The 19,157-nt window shown below is 42.4% G+C and overlaps 1 protein-coding gene across 13 annotated transcripts in view; it reads right to left on the bottom strand.

Moving 5' to 3' along the window:
- Positions 1–18,950, bottom strand: part of LOC6730247 (tropomodulin) — a 46,095-nt gene extending 27,145 nt beyond the window's left edge. For 2 of the 13 annotated variants that reach the window (XM_016177856.3, XM_016177858.3), the window contains exon 1: positions 18,019–18,671. In XM_016177856.3, coding sequence (XP_016037006.1) covers positions 18,019–18,240 — 222 coding nt within the window. In that variant the 5' untranslated portion in view covers positions 18,241–18,671. Of the gene's footprint in view, positions 1–2,846; positions 3,135–12,109; positions 12,586–18,018; positions 18,673–18,863 lie in introns of those variants that run through there. The other 11 variants (XM_016177853.3, XM_016177849.3, XM_039295037.2 and 8 more) reach the window with 11 other exon arrangements.
- Positions 18,951–19,157: the final 207 nt, after the last annotated feature.

The raw sequence follows: 19,157 nt of genomic DNA, 5'->3' as shown, positions 1-19,157 counted from the left end.
TCCCCAGAAGCCCCTTTGTTCCCTCTTCTGACCAAGTTAATTGCACAAAATGAGTGGAAAGCAGCTGCCGCCATGCTCCGAGCCACTTGAAGAACATATAATTTATTTTATTACATATATAAACATTTATATATTAGGAGTCGGCCAATAAAACAAAATTGCTGAGGAGGCTCCACATTATGTCCCTGGCTTGGATTTTCCGTCCCCAGCCCCCTCTCTCTTTCCCCTTGCACATGGGTAACAATCGTAAAGTGCTTAATTAATGCCCACCTACATACATGCGGAGGTGCAAAAGTGGGCCAAGTCCTGCTCGGGAATAGGGAGTCGGGTTTCCCGGGAAAATGCGGCGTCGCATCACTTTTAATTAAAAGATAAAAATTCCCTGTCCAACGGTTTACGAGATGGTTGGAGTTCGGGTTGGGGGAAATGCGCCTTTGGAGGAGACGCGTCAAAACGCATAAAACGAAGAACGAGAAACTGTTAAAGAAATTAACACACAGGAGACAAGGGAGGAGACTCCAGCTAAAGTGGCAACTGAGTCGCAGGACGAGGGGCGGAAGGTGAAGGGCCAGTGGACCAGGGGGGCAGTGAAGAGGAAAGTGTGGGAAATGTGAGCTTAAAGAGCACTCTTAAATCAATTAAAACGTAACCCAATAAAATATGTAAATCATCATCACATTCAAACTTAAGTGCAGTTAGCTGGATGGATCAAATTCAAACTTTCGGAGTGAAACAAAAATGGCAAGCTTAAATAGCTTTTGTGAGGATAATTATAAATTTATCTCGTCCCCAAACTATTATGATGTGGAACGAAACAGTTAAATGAATTTAAGAGGCTATTAAAGTCCACTTTCAGACCACAACCCACAATTTAAAAAATGTATAAAAAGCTCTGATACGACTTCCTTAAAGGATATTTGTATCACCACCGTGCTCATCCAGGATTTCACTTCTACAGCTATTTTTTGTGATTTCCTGTTTACTGCACTTTTTAATGGCTTAAGCTCCAGAATCGATCCGCAGACTGCATTGACTGCTTCACTTCCACTTGCCTGATAAACTCTGCCCGGTGTTTTCCCAAGGAAAGCCCAGAGCTGAAAGTCAGTGAACGGAGTGGGTGGCACGGGGCGAAGAGAAAAGGAAAAGCCTGGAAAAGCGACAGAGCGGAAGTGTGTGTGTGGATTGCTGTAGCTGTTGTTATTGTTGCGCCTTGATTGCTGCCTGCCATGAAAACCTGCGGATAAAAAGTCAACTATTCGGGCGATACACAGAGAACAATTCAAAGGACTTGCAATGTATCGAAAACTACACACTTTATTTGAAAAAATAACATTTACACTATTTTGTGCATCTTTTTATTGTGAGAAAGGATACCCACTATTGCTGATACCCCTTTCGTTTGCGGGTCAATGGATGGATAATTTCTTTAGGTGTACTTATAAATGCTAGTCGGTAGGAATGCTCATATATAGGACTGCTCTGCGCCAGCTGGAGTCAGTTGGAGAATGTTATTTTCCTTTCATCCTGCCCTTTTATTTTCCCCAGCTTTTCCTGAACCTTTCCCTATTTTTTGCTGATTTGAGAAAGGCAGTGCCAAAATGCCGTTGGGCAAAGGAAAAACAAGCAAGCCGGCAAACAAAATGCGAGGTGAGTGGGTGGTGGTTATAAAGACGGAGGTGTGCTGGCTGGAACACCAGAGTGTTTGCGAGTGTGTTGGTACATTAAGTGAAATGAAATCCTGTTAAGCGAAACAATGAAGCTATTAAAAAAAATATGTAAGCTGCTCCGTTTTCCACATGTACGTGTGAAGTGGAAAGGTGATTTTTCTCATTCAATTTCTGCATTTTACCAGCGGCAGGTAAGCCCCATAATATCGTTTAATAAATACTTTACAGCTTGATTGATTGCTCCTTCAACGTTTTGAATTCCGGTAGCGACAGGTGGGCCAGAATCTCTTACACCTAAGTAGCTCCCAATTACCACCCCCAATACTCGGATAGTACCCCCAAGTAATTTATGCGACCAGGGTTTTCCTCGAAAGGAAAGCAAGCGAAACCACCGGATTGAATCCCATGTGGCTGGCTACAATCAAAACGGCAATTGTGGGCTGGCCATTCTCGGCCCCAAAAAGATTATCCCCCACATCTCCCAGTCCCCCAGAAACGCTCCTCAAACGCAGCGACCTGGAAATGCTTCATCTTCCTGCCTTTTCAAACTGGGAACCCTTTTAGTGGTCGAGCCGTTCCTTCCCAGAATTTCCTGCTCGCCGGGAAAGTATGTGCATACATTAGTCGAGACCTGGGGGAAATTCTCTGGCTCGATGGTGATTAATGTGTCTTGCTTTTTGTTTATTTTCGGGAACTCAGCCAGGCGCAAAAGCGTCACTAAATACCTTAGTTAATTAGCCATCGATGAATAAGCCAGGGAGAAGAATCGCAACCTTGCTTTAAATAATTATTCTTCTTGCGGTAAAGGATTGTGTGTAAGGGGTAGGATAATATTTTAGCATACCCCGTTGCTTAAAGAGTAATATCTTTCTCTACAACTCAAGTTGATAAACAAAATGCGCTATAGATTTTTCTAAAATCTCGTGACTATTTCCCCAGTAAATTCACAAACGTCCCAATAACATAGCATTTTCGCCTATGTTTTTCCCAGACAGTTTCCCTTTCCCACGACTAAGAAAATATAAAGAATTTCTTAAAGACACAATGACGCTCTCTCGGAAATATCAACGACGAGTGGAACTTTCAATCCGTCGGGCATTTGTCAGCTTGACAGGCGGCGGGGGCGAATTTCCCACCCATTTTCCGACTTTCCCACTTGCCCACTCTTCCATTTCGTACCTTGGTGGTGCGGGTCTTGTGCCACTGGGAGGTCTTCTTGGTCGTCGTGGTGGTGGTGGTGGTCTCCTCCTCCTCCACCTCCACGTCCTCCTGGTCGATGACGTCCTTGTCTTTGGCAGTGTCTGCCATGGTGATGCGTGTGTTCTCGAGTGCTGTAATCCTTTCTAGCCCCGAATTCTTTGCATAAATGCTCTTTTCTCACTCTGCTCTGCACAAATATTATCGTATAATTTTTCTTGAATTTTTTCCTACGGCCTGAGTGTGAGTCACTAACATCTTCTTTCGCTCATTTTCACTGGAAACACATTCGAATTTTGTTTTTATATCTGCGCATGCATATGAATAAAATATTATTTATTATTTATTTATCTGCTTCGGGCGCTGATTTTTGTTATTTCTTCGCAGATCTCTCTTTCTCCCGGAGAATTTATCGCTGCAGCTGGCCCGAAAAGTGAAATTCTTGGCTATAATTAATTAAACGCGATCACCAACAACATCAGCAACACTTTCGAGTGCAAATCGTGCGCCAAACTTGGGCGGCAATTAAATTCTGTAATTATTTGTAAATAAACGGCAATGGACGCAGATTTATGAACTTATAAATCCGCCAGAGGCGTGGGGATTCATCCATAAATTAAATACGGATTTGACATTCATGAATTATGGAAAGGCAACCTCTTCCCGCAGTTTACACTTCTATCCTTTTTCTGGGTATAGGCGAAAACTTTTTCTATAATTAAGTAAATTGCTTCCTCAATTTAAGAAAGAAATATTCATAAACCACATCCCAATTAATGGAATTTCGTGTAAAGGATTCATATTCATGCAGAAATTAAAAGCTTTTGAAAAAGGATTTGAGACCGCAGTTACACAATTGAAAAAAATAGGAAATTATTTTTATACCCATGTATATGGATGCGTATTTTTCATTTTGAATTTAGAACGATAATGTAAACCCATAAAAATATTTATGCAGTTGGCTAGGAATTTCTCTACAAATCACGAAGACAAGTTTTTCGCATATATATTTGACAAATATTTCATTTTATTAAGTTTAAATATTAGATGAGTTTATTTTATTTCCAAGGAAACAAACTTGTGGTTAAATTTGGACTGTTGTTTTGTGGGCAAATGTCCTTTTTTGGGTGTTACGAAATTCTGTGAATCAAATTGTGGCATAAAATGGAGTGACTTAAAATTCACACTTCATGAATGCAAAAAAAGAAAAATAAAGAAAAACTTGTTTGCAAAAATATTTTTGGTTGAGTGAAAAAGTTCATGGTTTAAAGAGTGGCCTTTGTTTATTCGCCCACTGCAGTTTTTCGGTGCTTTAATTGTTTGAATTGTGTTCAGCGGGTCTTAAATTCGTGTCAGTTTTTGTGGGAAAAGTGTTTTGTATCAAAAGCATTTTCATTTAATGCACTTTTATGGACAGCAGGCGAGAACGCCGCTGAAAATCATTTGTTTTCATTGAATTGTTTCTAGTATCACTGATGTCGATGTTGTTGTTTTTTGTGGCGTGTGTTGAATTATTATTTGTTTGATTTGGGTTGCATGTTCTGTGGCGTGTTGCACTTTTTTGTTCTGTTTGTATTTGTGTGGTGTTTTGTTGTGCCTGTTTTTGTTTCGGCTTCGATTTGCATTGATAGCGCGTGGGTTCTGCGAGTTTTCAGAGGGGTATTATGGCATTATTGGCTGGATCTTCGCTGGCATGCAAATTTTTAAGTGGAACAACATTTGTCGGGCACAGTTTTTCAGCCTCGCGCGTCGAACGAACTGAGTTGCCCGAATTTTCTTTGCCACTCGCTGCCAGTCGAAATGTGCGGAAAGCCCGGGGAAAAGTGGGGTGCTGCTTTTCTCGAAAGGAAAGAGAGCTGGCCAATAGAGCGGCGCACACAATCAACACTTAATGTGGCCGCGGGGAGCTGAAAAATTCCGCAATTCGCTCATCATCTTCAAAATGAAAAGCTCTCTTATGCTATACACTTTATTTTTTATTTTATTGTTTTATGTGCTGCGTGTGTGTGCAAAAATGCTGCCTAGTGCCGCATTTTGCCTTCACTTTTTATCATATTCTTTGTATTATTCGCCACCCTTTGCGGCTCCTGTCAACGGGTCGTATGCGTAATGTGACAGTTTGTATGCCGCTTTTTTCTCGCTCGACTTTTCCGCTCTTCGCGAACTTGCCAAAACAGGTGAACACGATTTTTCGGAACACGAAAAGCAAATTAAGCAAATTGCTGAAATATAGACTTTCGAATTTCAATTCTGATTTTGGCTGCCTCGATCTCGATGTGTAGATGCGACTGCCTTTGGTGGCCAACTGAATGGGGCAATCACACTTCCCGATCGAATGTTACTTTGGCTTCTTTGTTGGCCTTTGTCTCACCTTTTGTTTTGATATTTTCCCGGGTGTTAATCAGTCAGCCCCCTGGGCTTTCCCCCTGCTCTGCTCCGATTATTTTCCATCATCCTTGTCGCGTGCTTATTGCGTTTTGCTTTTGGGTATTTATAGCTTCTAGTGGACAAATGGCGTTGTGGTGCACCAGGAAAATCTTGTAGTTTTCCCAAGACTTATCTGGCAATCTGGCAATCGGTCGGAAAATGAAGGCCTCAATGGCGGAAATCTCGGCTAATGAGTTGTTTGCTTTTAATTAAACCAAAATTTTCATTTAATTTGAATAGCATTGATTGGGTTTTCGCTGCTAAAGGGTGGCTTTATCCCAAATCCCCAGCTGTCCTTTTGGCCGTGTAATTAATTGCTGCGCCTTTACTTTTTTCCCGCTTCAGGGCAAAAAGTTTTTCTTTCTTTTCGACCAACAAAGTTGTACTGAAAACCCCCTCCAGCTGGTTCGTATAAATAAACAACAACAAACGATTTGTAGGCACAGCGCCTGCTAAAAATAAAACGCTCGGATATTTCCACCCAAAAAAGCAAGAAAATAAAATATTATTTATAGCCCAAGGCGTCTGTTTGCGTTCGAATGTGTGTGTGTCTGTGTATATCAATATGCAGTGAAATGATTTTTGAATTTCCAATTCGCAGCTGGATTTGCAGCATGTTGATGTAAAAATCACAGATGCAAATGCAGCGCAAAAAAGGGGAAAATGGAAAAGTGCGCAGAACTGCGAGGTAAAAATCAGGCTAGAAAAATGGAAAGCATTAATGGGGGAATACGGCTGCATTTTCCTATCGATGTTTACAAACAAAGGTGGAAAATAAATCACCGGAAGTGGAAAGGGTGTGACAGGCGTTAAGGGCTTTAACCCCGCCAAGCGGAAAATAGGGAAAAGTGCATTGACAGAAAGAAAAACTCACTAGCAGTTTGGGAGGCACTGGCGAGGTGAGTCAAGGTGAGTTTCCCCCCAATTTTCCGCCCACTGCCCCATGTCAAAAGTGATCATTGACATTGTCGCGCTGAAGGTGTTCTATGCACACACACACACAGCCACAAATGAAACTCTCACACACACAGCCGCATCGGAAAACCCACACACAAACTGTCAAAGAGTTGCAGGTGTGCTAAGAGCACCTTTCTCTTCGATAATTAGCTCTTTAGGCACGCACACACCTGCTGCTCCTGCCGAAAAATGAAAATAAATGCCAAATTGGAGAGCTTGAGGTGAGCAAACTGTAGCTTCTTCTTCTCCGGCGGCCTTTTCCTTTATTTTTCTTATTTTTATTTATTTTTATTCGGCTGTGAAGTGTGTGTGAGTGTGTTTGTGAGTGTTTGGGTGTGCCGCCTCACTCCCACCTGATTCATAGTTTTAGCCGAGTGACCACACTGCTTTCAAGGTAAATCATTTCCGATTTCGGCGTGGGGAAGGTGAGTTCGCCGCTCGCAAGGTGGGTTTTGAAGTTTGAATGGAAAAGAGACTTCTCATCACCTTACCCTATCCGCTTGTAATGATTTGGATAATCTAATTTCTAGGAATTCGCCTTAAGTAATTCAGGTAGATATACATATACTTTCCAAGCCAGAGGAGTCAGGCATTCGAGCAATTCACAAAGGAAATCCAAGTCAGAAAGTTCGTCTGTAATAATGCCCAAATAATGGTTGCAAGGGATATAAGAGCGAATCCCAGGACTCTCCCCGACCACCAAAATCCCCTCGTTATTCGCTTCTGCGGAGGAATGTTTGGCTCGCCTGACCATGTGCCTGTCTACGCCCCATAAATAATGTTTAATTTTATATATGTTTCTTTCCGAGCCATTAAAATTATGTAGGTTATAATTTAAATAATCAAACACAAAGAACGCCACAGAGAGAAACATCAAATGGAAGGCAGAAATGTTGCTAAAGAATTTCACCTCGTCTGGGGTCGCCCTCCCAAAAAACACTGCTACATATAGTTGAGAAAAGCGGAGAGCACCGAATGTTCTGCGGATTATTTATAGATTTTGTTATTGTCAAAGTGTGTTGGTGGGTCTTTCAACGAGGGGGAGGGCGACCGAAAAACAAGTTCAGGGATTATGGGATGGACCTACGAAGTCCATCAATGAATCAATTTCTGCTGGGGAACACATTTAAAGATATTATGGGAAATTATTTTTGGATAAATTGTTTAGTTTACATCTATTGTTCACCATTATAACCTATATATAACCTACATTTTCAGCAATTTCGGGAAAGGTCTCTAAATACAAATATAAATTCAGTTTTTGGCCAAGAAATTGGTAATAATGGCCCAAAAATTGAATGGCACATTTTATTTTACTCCTAATTTAATTCCCAATCGATATGTGTTCAAATTTGAATTTTTTGCCATTTTTTGCAAAATTTGATGATGTAACCCCTTATAAAAAATGGAAAAATTGACAAAAAAAATTTTTGTTTTAATTTCTCAAAACCTTTTAGGGCTTGAAAGCATTGGCAATTAGCTGCACAAAAAAGTTATCCATTTAGCTTTATGACCATTTTTGTTCAAGTAATGGTAAAAAAACCTCTGTACGCATGCAGTTTCTGTTCAAAGTTCTTTACCTTATATTCCCATAAAAATATTTAGTTTTATGTATAATTATATAAATAAAACCCTTTGTTTAGGCTCCCCCTTACAAATGTATGCATTTGAAAATGCCGCATCTCTAGAGTCCATTAGAGACATGTCCATAAAATGAGCATCAGGCGTTGACAACCATAAAAATGACAGAAATATATAACCGGAGGCCGAAAGATTCAGCTTTGCCTTTTGATTTTCAATTTGCATTTAACGAGCTGTTCGAGTGGTTTCTCCTGCAGGCGTTTTTCTTGCATGTTGGACTCGTGTAAATTAATAATTTTTCCCAATTTATTTGGTCCCTGCTAATGGCCAGTTGATTTATGGCCTGGGACCCGAAGCCATCTGACGTTTTTATGGATGTTTGTCCCCTGGCTATATGCATTTCTGATTGCGGCTAATAGTTTTTAGACAGTGGGTAGTATATTAAACAAACGCACTTTTAAATTATCACAAGATCAGAAAGGACTGCAAGCCATATTTGCTTAAATTGACTAAGCCAAAGGAGAAACTGAAACTACACATTATTTGAGTGAATAACAATTTGATTAATTGTTACAAATGTTCCAAGTAGTGAACGCGCTCTTCCAAAGAACGTTTCGAAAGCTGTCGTGTGTCGAATATCAATCATACGCCCCGTTGAGCGCTCCCGGAATCGGAGCTGTGTGTTTTCGAGAAGTGTGGCCCAGAATAGCTGAGGCGAGCCGATTTAGCAATCAAATTGCAGTTGTTCACATGTCGCAGCGTTTAAATGTCGTCGCCCACTTCCGGGATCAGTTTTTCCTTCTCTCTGCTGGGCTTTCCACCTCCCCAAGCCGTTTTTTTGGGGGCAGACAACTAATTAGAGAGGCACATGTGGCGATCAACTTCGCTCGGACTTGCAGTTGGTCGCGCATTTCAATTTTATTTCTATTCATTGATTTTCTGTTCACTGGCTCTTTGTGTTTTCTCGGTTCCTATTGCAAAATCATCGACAATATCGCCGAATGCATTCGACCAGCGGCGGGGAAAACGAGCCAGCGGGGAAAATCGTTTTAGTGAAAATAAATTGAAAATCTTTTGGAACATATTTTGTATGTTGTGATAGATTGCGAGCATTTTCAGCTGTCAGCCATCTCTGTTTGTAGAACATGCACATATGTGGGTGTTTGTTTGCCTCCTGCTTTGCTTGCTCGCCATTTCCCTCGATTCCTTTGCATATCCGCAGTATTCGCTGACTTTGCTTTGTTTGTTCTGCTGGTTCTGCTTGGAGTCGCAATCTGGAGGAGATTGGGGTGTCAGGCTGGGTTAGATGGAAAGGGGAGCCAAGGAGACGGACAAGAAAATTCCCTGGCATTCATAAGAGTTGCACTCCCTTTGCGTATTAATAACTGAAGAGCCTTTTTATCATTGCATACTTTCAGGATCGGCGGTGTGATAAGTGACCAGAATAACCGAAATTATCACGGCATCATAAATAATAGAGTTAACAATAAGTTCATTATTCATTGGAATGAAATTAATTTGCTTCGCGTTGCGAAGAGAAAATTAAATAAAATAAATCAGCGCTCTTGAACCAAAAGTAGCAAGTTATTAACATGCGTAATTAAATCCATTACTGAAACATGGGAATTCAGATTGTGTGTAATATGGAACCAAGCAAAAAGCATACATAAACAAAATTATAAATTAAATATATAACCACAATTCTGCAAGAACAATTTCAATATTAAATTGTGAAATTATACGCAAAGCTACTCGTTTTTGTTGGCAACCAGATTTCGTTTAATGAAAAGCTTTATTCTGCACTAAACAAGAGCATAAAATCTTCGTTTTATTGCTTATAAACAGGTTCATGTGTCTGTTTCCTATTCTTTTCCCCATTTGCATGGCGCGTTTTGATTGATTGCGCGAACGCTGCAAGCTGAACAAGACAATGGGGAAATGGCGCTGGGAAATGATTTTCCGAAATGTTCAAACCATCCGACGGATGGGGCTGGGGATTGCGGGTCGGAAAATATTCATGACAGCTGCAGCTGTGGGTGGCCGTGGGCGGGAAGTTGGTCGTTGTGTGTGAAAATCTGGCCAGTGCGTGGGAACTGCAGTGACCGTAGTCTGAATTTAATCAATCTAATGCATTCAGCCCCAAACACCACACTAAACCCCCAAAGTCATTGGGGAGCACTCATCAAATTAACACCTCAAAATCTCAATCGCTCATGGGGCGCTCTGATTAAATAAGAATAAAGCCGGAGGTGAAACTGCAGGTAAAAATATTGATTAAGACAATGTGCATTAGCTCAAGAGTAAATATATATAAATTTCTTGATTATAGCCGAGCAGCAGGGATAAACAATAAAACAAAAGCTATTCGAGGAAAAGTCGGAAAAGTCACTGAAACTGCAAGGCTAGATATAAATATTTGCCAGTCACTTCATCAGCAAGTACGAAGTACAAAGGAAAAAATATTCAAATTAAAATATGCTCAAATGAAAACAATAAAATATAAACTTTTACTCGAAATAGCAATGCACTATTCATAATATTTAATATTAATTTAAAAAGGCATTTTTTCCACCGTTTTTATATATTTTTGAATATTTTTTCCAGCGTTTTTCCGAGCTGCCTAAGCGATCCACTGCGAAGGAGACCGCAAACTGCTTAGCAAAATTGCTAATAAGCCAACACAAAGCACAAACAACAAGATGAGGGCCAAAGGGCATGGTGGGGTCAGGGGGCGGGAGAGGCAACAAAGGCCGACGGCAGATAAAGAAGTGTGTCGATAGCAGCTCAGCGTACAAGTAATAAAGGAAAACTCCGAGCGGGTGAGAGATTAAGCGGGAAAGGGGGCGGCAGTCGTCGTTTATTTTTAAACATATTGAAAAGGCAAGAAGAAGCGGTTAAGTTAAGGCATCGGTCGAACCGAATGAAAACAATTTTATTAAGTGAAAAATACGATGGCAGAAAATAACCCGCAGCCAAAATAAACAGACCAAAGCCAAGGCAAGCAAAAGAGGAAAAAGGCAGCCAGAAAAGCGGGCGACCGAAGCGGAGTCCTTGGCAGTGGGAAACCCAACGGGTTGCCCCCCGGGGGCGGGCGGTGCGGAGAAGGGGGCGGGCCAAATCGGAGGATATCTGATTGAAAGATGCGTCGAAGCGTCGTTGTCGATGTCGAATCACCTTGAACCACAACAACGCCACGAACAACACGATACAACGCCGCACGCACAACGCCTGCCAAACTTACACTGAACAAAAAGTTTGGGATTGGCTAGAATAGCATGTTTAAAAGTTAGTACATGTGCACTTATGAAGCATCTCTCTCTGTTCCTCTACCCTCCTAATTTATGATCTGCATTGTAGTAAGACACACACTTTTTCCAATTCAAAAGTGTTTCTCTCAGTGCAGATCAGACACAATTAAGTGCGAAGAAAACGGAAGCAGACGACAAAATTTTACGAGCCAAGCAGCCGAAACGAGAGGCGGCGATGAGCGGCGGGGCGTGGCAGGTGGCGCAGGGCGGTGCAGGTGACAAAAGCACCGACGACGGCGACTTCTTTACATAAAAGATTGACAAGTGATTTTCACACCTAAGTGGCAAGCGCAGGAAAACACACAGCAGCAAGAACAGCAAGGCCAGGGAAAAGTTTTCAGCCGCTCGCTGGGTTGTTTTTTGGAAAATGGAAAATTTGTTGGAGGAAATTGTTTGGGGCATTGTTCGTGCGGCACAGTTAGCTAAGTCGATGGATTTTCTCACCCCGGAGCGGTTTTAATTTGTTGAGTGGCAGCGACTGGCCAACTGACCATTGAAAGTGTGCCACAATTTGATCGAATGATTGAGTGGGAAAACTTTAAGGATACGAGCGCAAAACTGGAAAGCTGAGTAACTGAAAAGGTAATTTATGGGATTAACTCGTCCTCTAACCAAATCTGGTGGGAGTGATTGAAGAGGTGGCCTTTTAAAAAGTGATTCATAACAGAAACAGCAGTTATAAAGAGAGAGTCTGTTGAGGCTTCATTATAATAGGTTTTCCTAGGAGTTAAGTCTTTAAAACCAACATATTTACATTCATCATTCAAGCTATAATTCTATAGAGTATGTTGTGTCCTTGGATTTGGTCCTTAATTTCAATTGAACACCGAACGGACATCACAAACAATAGGTGCACCTTTAGAGCCTCAAATTTCTAATGAATATTGCATGGACGAGCACATTCAAATAAATCCCTGGCAACAATGGACCTCTCGAGTTCCGTTTTTGTGCCCCCCGTGGGGAGCGACTTACCGCATCGTCTGTGATGGCCATGATGACCGCTTGGCTTGCTGGTGGCTTCTATTGGCTGCTTTTCTATTGATGCCCGGCGGTGGGGGAACCAAAGGGGGAGTAACTGGGGGTCTAATCCGCTTTTGCCAAAACAGAAATTATCTTGTGTGGGGTAATCTTGGCTATTGCGCAGAAATTCAATTGAAATATCTCGGTGCTGCGCTGAATGGCAAGCTATATATGGTATATAGATAGATTTTGGATCTCACTGGCACACACACACACACACGAGGGTATCCAGAAGATCGCACGTCACGAAAATCGGGGGAGGGATCCGAAACTAATCTATTTATTTGGCTGATTGACTGCTGGACTGGTCAATCTAAACCATTCCAATCCATTCCATTCTGGCTGGGCTAGATCTATACAAATCAATAGTTTCGGTCGGTTCGATTGGCTCGCGATGCGCGCTGCTTTGTTTCGTGGCTTTTGCGAAGCAACTAACCGAATGCAAGCGCAAATTCAAGTCGGAAACTGCATCGAAATGCAATCAAAGTGCCAATTGACGTCGAGTATCTGCTGTTTCCCTATAGTATAATGCTGCTCTATATATACATATATATAGACCAGAGTGGGGTTAACTTTCGATTTCTCGCCGTTGACAAATTCCTGGCATTCTCGCTAATATTCCTCGCGCGCCTTTCACATTCACGTAAAATCCTCCTCATTTTTCCGACGAGCGGAAATGGAAATGGCATCCATTGTCAGGGCCAAGTGGGCGATTCTGCAGGAGGCCTCTTAACTCGGACTTATGGCCACTTGGCCGCAATTAAAGCCGGTGCCGCTTTCGTTTGAATATTAATGGGCGCATTAACCGCAAATTGCAGCCGGACTGCAGTAATTACATTCGTTAATTTGCAGCACGAAAAATATGGCTCATGATGGAAAAACAAAATAAATAATAAAGTATGCAAACAGGTCGAGCCAAATGTTTAATTAAATAGTTAAACTTAATGCCGATGGGTGGGTGAGCTCTAAGAAAATCCTTTGAAGAATTAACAATATGTCTGATGACATAATGAATTTTCCCCATTCGATTCAAGCGCATCGAACAATGCAAATATTTATTTAAATTAGGTAAGTACACCTGATAATCGTGAATTCTAAAACTGTTTCATATTTGTATAAACAACCTGAAATGTGGAAATGGAGCCTAAGGGCGGGATAGTCAAATGGAGAGACCGAATGAATAGATTTTCAGCACTGCACCATCGAAAAACAAGTCAATTGAGAACATGGCCAAAAGTCAATTTTCGGCATATGGAATTATGGAGCGGATTTAGGGGTCAGTGGCTCGTTTGGTCATCATCAAATGGAAACAGTAATTTATGGGGATTATTTATCTGCGTGCGTTGAAGGGGTAAAGTGGAAAATAGAAATTGGAAAATAGAAAACGCAAGATGATTCTGTGTAAACAAGCAAATGTCAGTTTGCAGTCGTCGGGCTGTTGGTAATTTATTCTTGAATTGGGTTAGACAAACGTTTGCTCAGCTGAACTAATTTGCAAATTGCGTTCGTAGGTTCTGTGTTACTGTATTAATTTTAGCGAAATGCTAATAACCTGAGGCGTTTCCTTCTGTTTAATCAAACTGATCCCTTAAGTTTGGCCAATTTCCAGCTAATTGCCTTATTTTCATTTGCATTTCGGGCTTTGGAAACTCTAGAAGAGCTCAGGAAAATCTGCACAATTTCCTCATCCAATTGCAAATAGACAGAGCTGTTCTACAACCCCCCTTTCGACCCCCTTTTCCCTTCTGTCTAGGAGTTCAGAGCCGAGAAAACTACGCAAAACATTTTGTAAATTGAATTTCATTTGTCGAGATTTTTGCGGCGCGCTCCAATGTAATTGAAATAAATTCTCAATAGAATATCCGGCCAAAGTTGGCGGAAGCCTATGGCAGGCAATGAAATTATTTGTTTGTTGTTCTGGCGGCGATGTAACGCTCTGCAAAATCCAAATCCGAAATCCAGGGGATTTCAAGACGCTGAGCAATGGGCGAATTTCCGTTGCGGCAGGTCAAAGAATTGGATTCGAAGGAGCGTTTTTCGATTTGATCTGGATAAATAAATAGAAGGGCAAAGTGTTTGAAAATTAAATGAAATATATGCCAGTCATAAAGCGGATTTTCGCCAGAGGGAGACAGCGCGAGCGGAGCGACAGAGAAGGCAAACCGCTCGGCGAAATAAATGGCACGTTCATCATACGCCCCGTGTACACAATTTGGCAGCTTTATTTATATACCGCAGCATGAATGCTGTAGCATATACGCCGCACATATTCGCCTTATGTTTTCACGCAAAACGTTTGCTTTTCAATTATATAAACATATTCGATTGTATTCAGTGTTCAGTGCTCAGTGGCGGGGCCAGTGTGTGCATTAAAATTATAAATTGTTTGAACAGCCAAGGCACAAATAAATAAAACACAGAACCGCGAACGAGGCGAAGCGAACCGAAAAATGAAAGCGAAGCGCATAAATAACTGACCAAATGTACTCGAAATTTGGAAGGTGTGGGCTTTCCTCTCTTTTCCGAGGGGTGGAGGTGGTGCCTGGGAAAATCTCCTTGGGAACTGCAACAAGTGAATGGAAGCTAAGCGAGCGTCAAAGGCCAAGAGACGCCTGACATTGAAATGTCGTCTTGTTGTGTCACGCCTTTCAACCAAACCAACACACACTTCGCCATGCACTGCGAGAAATACTAGGGGAGTGGCCCTTTTTAATAAAAGGAGATATTCCCTTCCCTACTCCAAACCTATCTCTTGTTTCCACAATTTGGGTAAAAAACCTATCCGGTATATGGCTAGATTAGTTACGAATAATACAATAATATCTTCTCCCAAAATGTTTCCAGTGTACTCACACACACACTTTCAACACACGTTTCAGTGGCTGCCAGTGAAATATTTGTTTGGACTTCAAGAGGCGCCACCGCGTTGACAGCTGTCAATGAAAAGGGGGTGAAGGGCGCAGGGACCTGTGGGAGTGGCTGGTGGTGCGGTCGGTGGTGCAGGCGGCGGGATAGTGGGTGGTGCAGAGACAGCTGTCCCTGCGCTGATTAGCGCTGTGGCTGGCCGCATTTGCGGAGTGCGCTGGCGAAATTCAAAACAATTTAATATGCCAGCAAGCACAATAAAATCATCGGGAAAATCGCTGCGGTCCACGACAGCCAGCGGAATATCTGTGGCCAGGCTAATCGGGCGGAAAACTCTGAATGCTTTTCCCCGAAAATCCGTTCGGAGCTGAGCTGGCCCCTCACGGATTCCAATTAATCTCCGTTCAATATTATGATGTCTAATCAAGAGAATCCTGGACGGGACAGCAGGACAATGGGCGTTGGAGGCCACAGGAAATTCCATTATCCCAGCTTGTCCACCAATCTCCGCATGGGGCGCATGTGTAATATGGCTGTGCTGCCCGGTTATGTGAGTTTACGGCTTGTTGCACAAATTAGCATGCCCCATTTGATTGGAACGGCGGAGCTGAGCAAAGATTTGCTTAACTACATTCCAGTCGGCAGGAATAATATGGCCGAGCTTTCCGACCGCAAAGTTGCTCGTTTGGGTGTTTATTAAATAGTGCATTTCCATGATGTTTGCATTTAATGGGGCATAATCAGATAATTTAATAATGGCAAATTTGGCGTATTTGATTTTGAATTTTCAGTGACATAGATTGCGAGTTAGATTTTGTTGAAACTAATCAATCAGAGTTCAATCGCTGGCGGGCTTCTATGAATATTTTATTCACTTTATTCATTCTCTTTAATATTTATTGTTTAGTCTATAAGCAAATACCCACAGTTTGAACCAAACCCTGTACCGCACAAATTCCCGTCGTTTAATGAGCGAATCAAATCAGGAAACAACGGTGAAATCAACTGTGAAATTTATGACAGTTTTCCGCTTCGCCTCGAATTAAGGATAACGAAAAGCAGTGGGGGAGTGGGTGGTGGGGAAAGTGCCGGCGTATCTCCGACTTTATTTAACTAATTTTGCATTTTCAACTCAAACTCGACTTCGGTCACGTACCCCTGCGGCTGGAACTTTGACCTGTTAAGCGCATAAAAATGACAAAAACGGTACGTGACTCATTAGCCGCTTTCGCCCAGGAAAAGCCGCCGGGAGAAAGTGAGCGGGGAAAGCGGGCTTGGGCAGTTCAGCAGTTCAGCAGTTCATGAGCTTCGGCAAGGAAACCGGACTTTGGCAGCGCAATTAGTTCGGTAAGCTGCTCGGGGCGAGGCACATACGATCCTGGTTGTTGTGTACACGGCAACATATGCCCTGGCAGCGGCACATCCTTATCCCTGCTCCATCCACAGGATTCCGGCTGGCTGAGCTCATGCGTTTTCATTTCCATTTCGGGCCCATAAAAACGGGAAAACGGGAAAATGAGAAAAGGCCGAGAGGCCGACCCAAAAAGAAGCAAATTGCAATGCAAATTTAATTTGGCTGCCATAAAACTCGACGAAAGAAAAACGGGCGGTGTTTTGCTTTTCGCCCGTCGAGAGGGGGGAGGGGGCCAGACAGTCGTAAAACAGCAGCGGGAAAATCGAAGATTTTCCGCGAGGGGGGGGAGTGCAGTGAGGAAGACGAGTGGAAATGCGTGGTCGCCGCGCCAAGCCGGAAATGCAATTTGTAATTTTGTGCAACGATTTGTGGCAATTAATTGCTGCCCCACCACTTGCACCACCGAGCTGCACCACCCGCCCCACGTTGCACCACCCAACTTTCGCCCAGTGCGCGCCAGACCGCAAGACACGGAAACCTCAATATTTATTTTTTGTTTCGCGTTTTTCTCGATGTTTTTTGGTCTGATACTTGTTTTTTTGCCTCTGCATTTGTTGGCGGCACAGAATTTATTGCATTTAATTTTTTTGCCATTTCTCTTCGAGTGTGGGGATTTTTTGGCATCGCTCGGCATCGAGTATTTAAGTGATTTCTGCTTAATAATAATATAATTCCCAGCTTTTTTATACGCCTTGCTGTTTGAAATCTTTTGTGATAATTTGCGCCGAAATCAAACAGCTGCAAAATTTGTATTTTTTGTCGGCTTTCCCCCGACAACGTCGCCTATAGAAAGTGTGGCCGAACATATATACATATGTGTATATAATCGCCTATATGTCCGCCTATATCTGTGCCTCGGTGTGTGTGATGTATAATGTAGGGGAAGATTTATAATATTCGTGGGACCGTATAAACAATTTGCTAAGACGCACATAGAGAAATGGCACTTGGTATAAATAATATAGCCAGAGTTCGCCATGTTTTGGCCAATTTCACAAGCGAGGAGACCAGTATGGCCGAAGATCCCTTCAGAAAATGTGAATAATGATTTATTGTCTTTCATAAGCCAAATGATCGGGGGTGGCCAACTATTGATGAAATCATTCAGTACTGGAAAGATTCTTTGGTTTATACTTTTAGTTCCGTAAGAAATAGTTCAGAAATATGCAAAATCAAATGTCATGCAGTATTTTTTACTTTGGCAAAAATATGCGATGTTTTTATATTTTTCAATGCAAAAACAAGATGTTGTTTTGCGGAATATTCCCCCACCAAAAGCGTGGTAAACAATACTTGAATGGAAAATATTTTTATAAAAATTTCCATGCTTAATAAATTTTAACGAACTGTTCTTCAAGATGATTGCGAATATGCACTTAACATTAAAGCTTTTGGAAATAGTTTCCATTAAGAATTTCCCAAGTTCCCGAATTTTTATAGCTTCTTGAACGGTTTTCAAATTCAGAATAAATACATATTCATATTCATGGCTATTCGAATTATGTTTGTACTCAGCATTCGCACAATAAGTTAGTTAATGGATAATGGAGCCTATTCAATGGATAGTTCATAGTTCACTCACCTCAGTGATCTTCATGGTGCGCTTCACCGTTTTGCGGGTAACTTCGGTGGTTTCCTCCACGACATCGCCGTCCTCATCGATGGTCTCCGTGACCATTTTCTCGGTCTCGCCGGGAATCACCTCCTCGGTGTGCTCGGTGACCACGCTGGTTTTGCTCTGGGCATCGGGTTCGGGCTTGGTCTCCTCGGCGGAGCCACCGAAAACATCCTCAATGTCCGACATTGTCTCTGATTTATATCCTTTTCGATTGGCGTCGAGCTGATTCACTTGGCTTTCTCTCTCGTTCTTGTGTTCACTTTCACTTGATCACTGATCACTGATCACAACGATAACACATAACACGCAGAATTGCTTGGGTTTTCTTCTTTCTTATTTTCTTTCTTTTAGCCTGAAAAATACAAACGACCAGAGCTAGAAAAATGAATATTTTTTGTATATTCCGCTGGGCTCTTGGCAGCCGCTGGTTATTATATAAACAAGAGGAATTTCACGGCGCGCTGGTTTTTTAGTAACTTGTTTTCTCGACCTAATGGCGGTATATTTCGGGGTACTGTAGATCCTTCGTGGTTTACACAGGTCTGGAGCCTTCGATCCTCTCGGGAAGTGCTCGATTATCGAACTGTTAAAACGTAACGTCGACCAGCGGCCACGAAAGGCGCGACAACAACGGAGAACGGAGAATTACGGAACAATGGGACTACGGAAGAACGGAACAATGGGACAACGGAACAACGTAGAGCCGTGGTGACAAAGGGCGGAGAAAGCGAAACAAGTTGAAAGATGGAGCTATCGAAATCCCATCACATCACTTCAGCCTGTTTCGAAAACAAATCCGGAATAATTACGGAACAACGGAACGCACACGAGGCGAATTACACGATCACGGGTCTTCTACTTGCTGCCTCCGTCCTAGCTTCTTCTAATTCTTCTAGTTAGAATCTTCTGCCGTCTGCCACCGGAACCGACGCCGGAGAGCAGAGCGAGACGGCCTGAGTTCCGGAGGGTCTAGTGGGGCAGAGGCCCCCAATGGGTAGGCCTCAGGTGCGAGCGGGACGGCCCGAGACCGCCAGCTCTCGGGAGAGCGAGAGAAATTCTCCACGCTCTCTCCTCCACTCTCACTCTCCGTTCTCTGCCGATCT

Source organism: Drosophila simulans, chromosome 3R (genome assembly GCF_016746395.2).
Source record: "Drosophila simulans strain w501 chromosome 3R, Prin_Dsim_3.1, whole genome shotgun sequence".
Lineage (NCBI taxonomy): Eukaryota > Metazoa > Arthropoda > Insecta > Diptera > Drosophilidae > Drosophila > Drosophila simulans.
The sequence above is the reverse complement of the archived record's forward strand: the minus strand, read 5'-3'. Positions and strand labels throughout refer to the sequence as shown.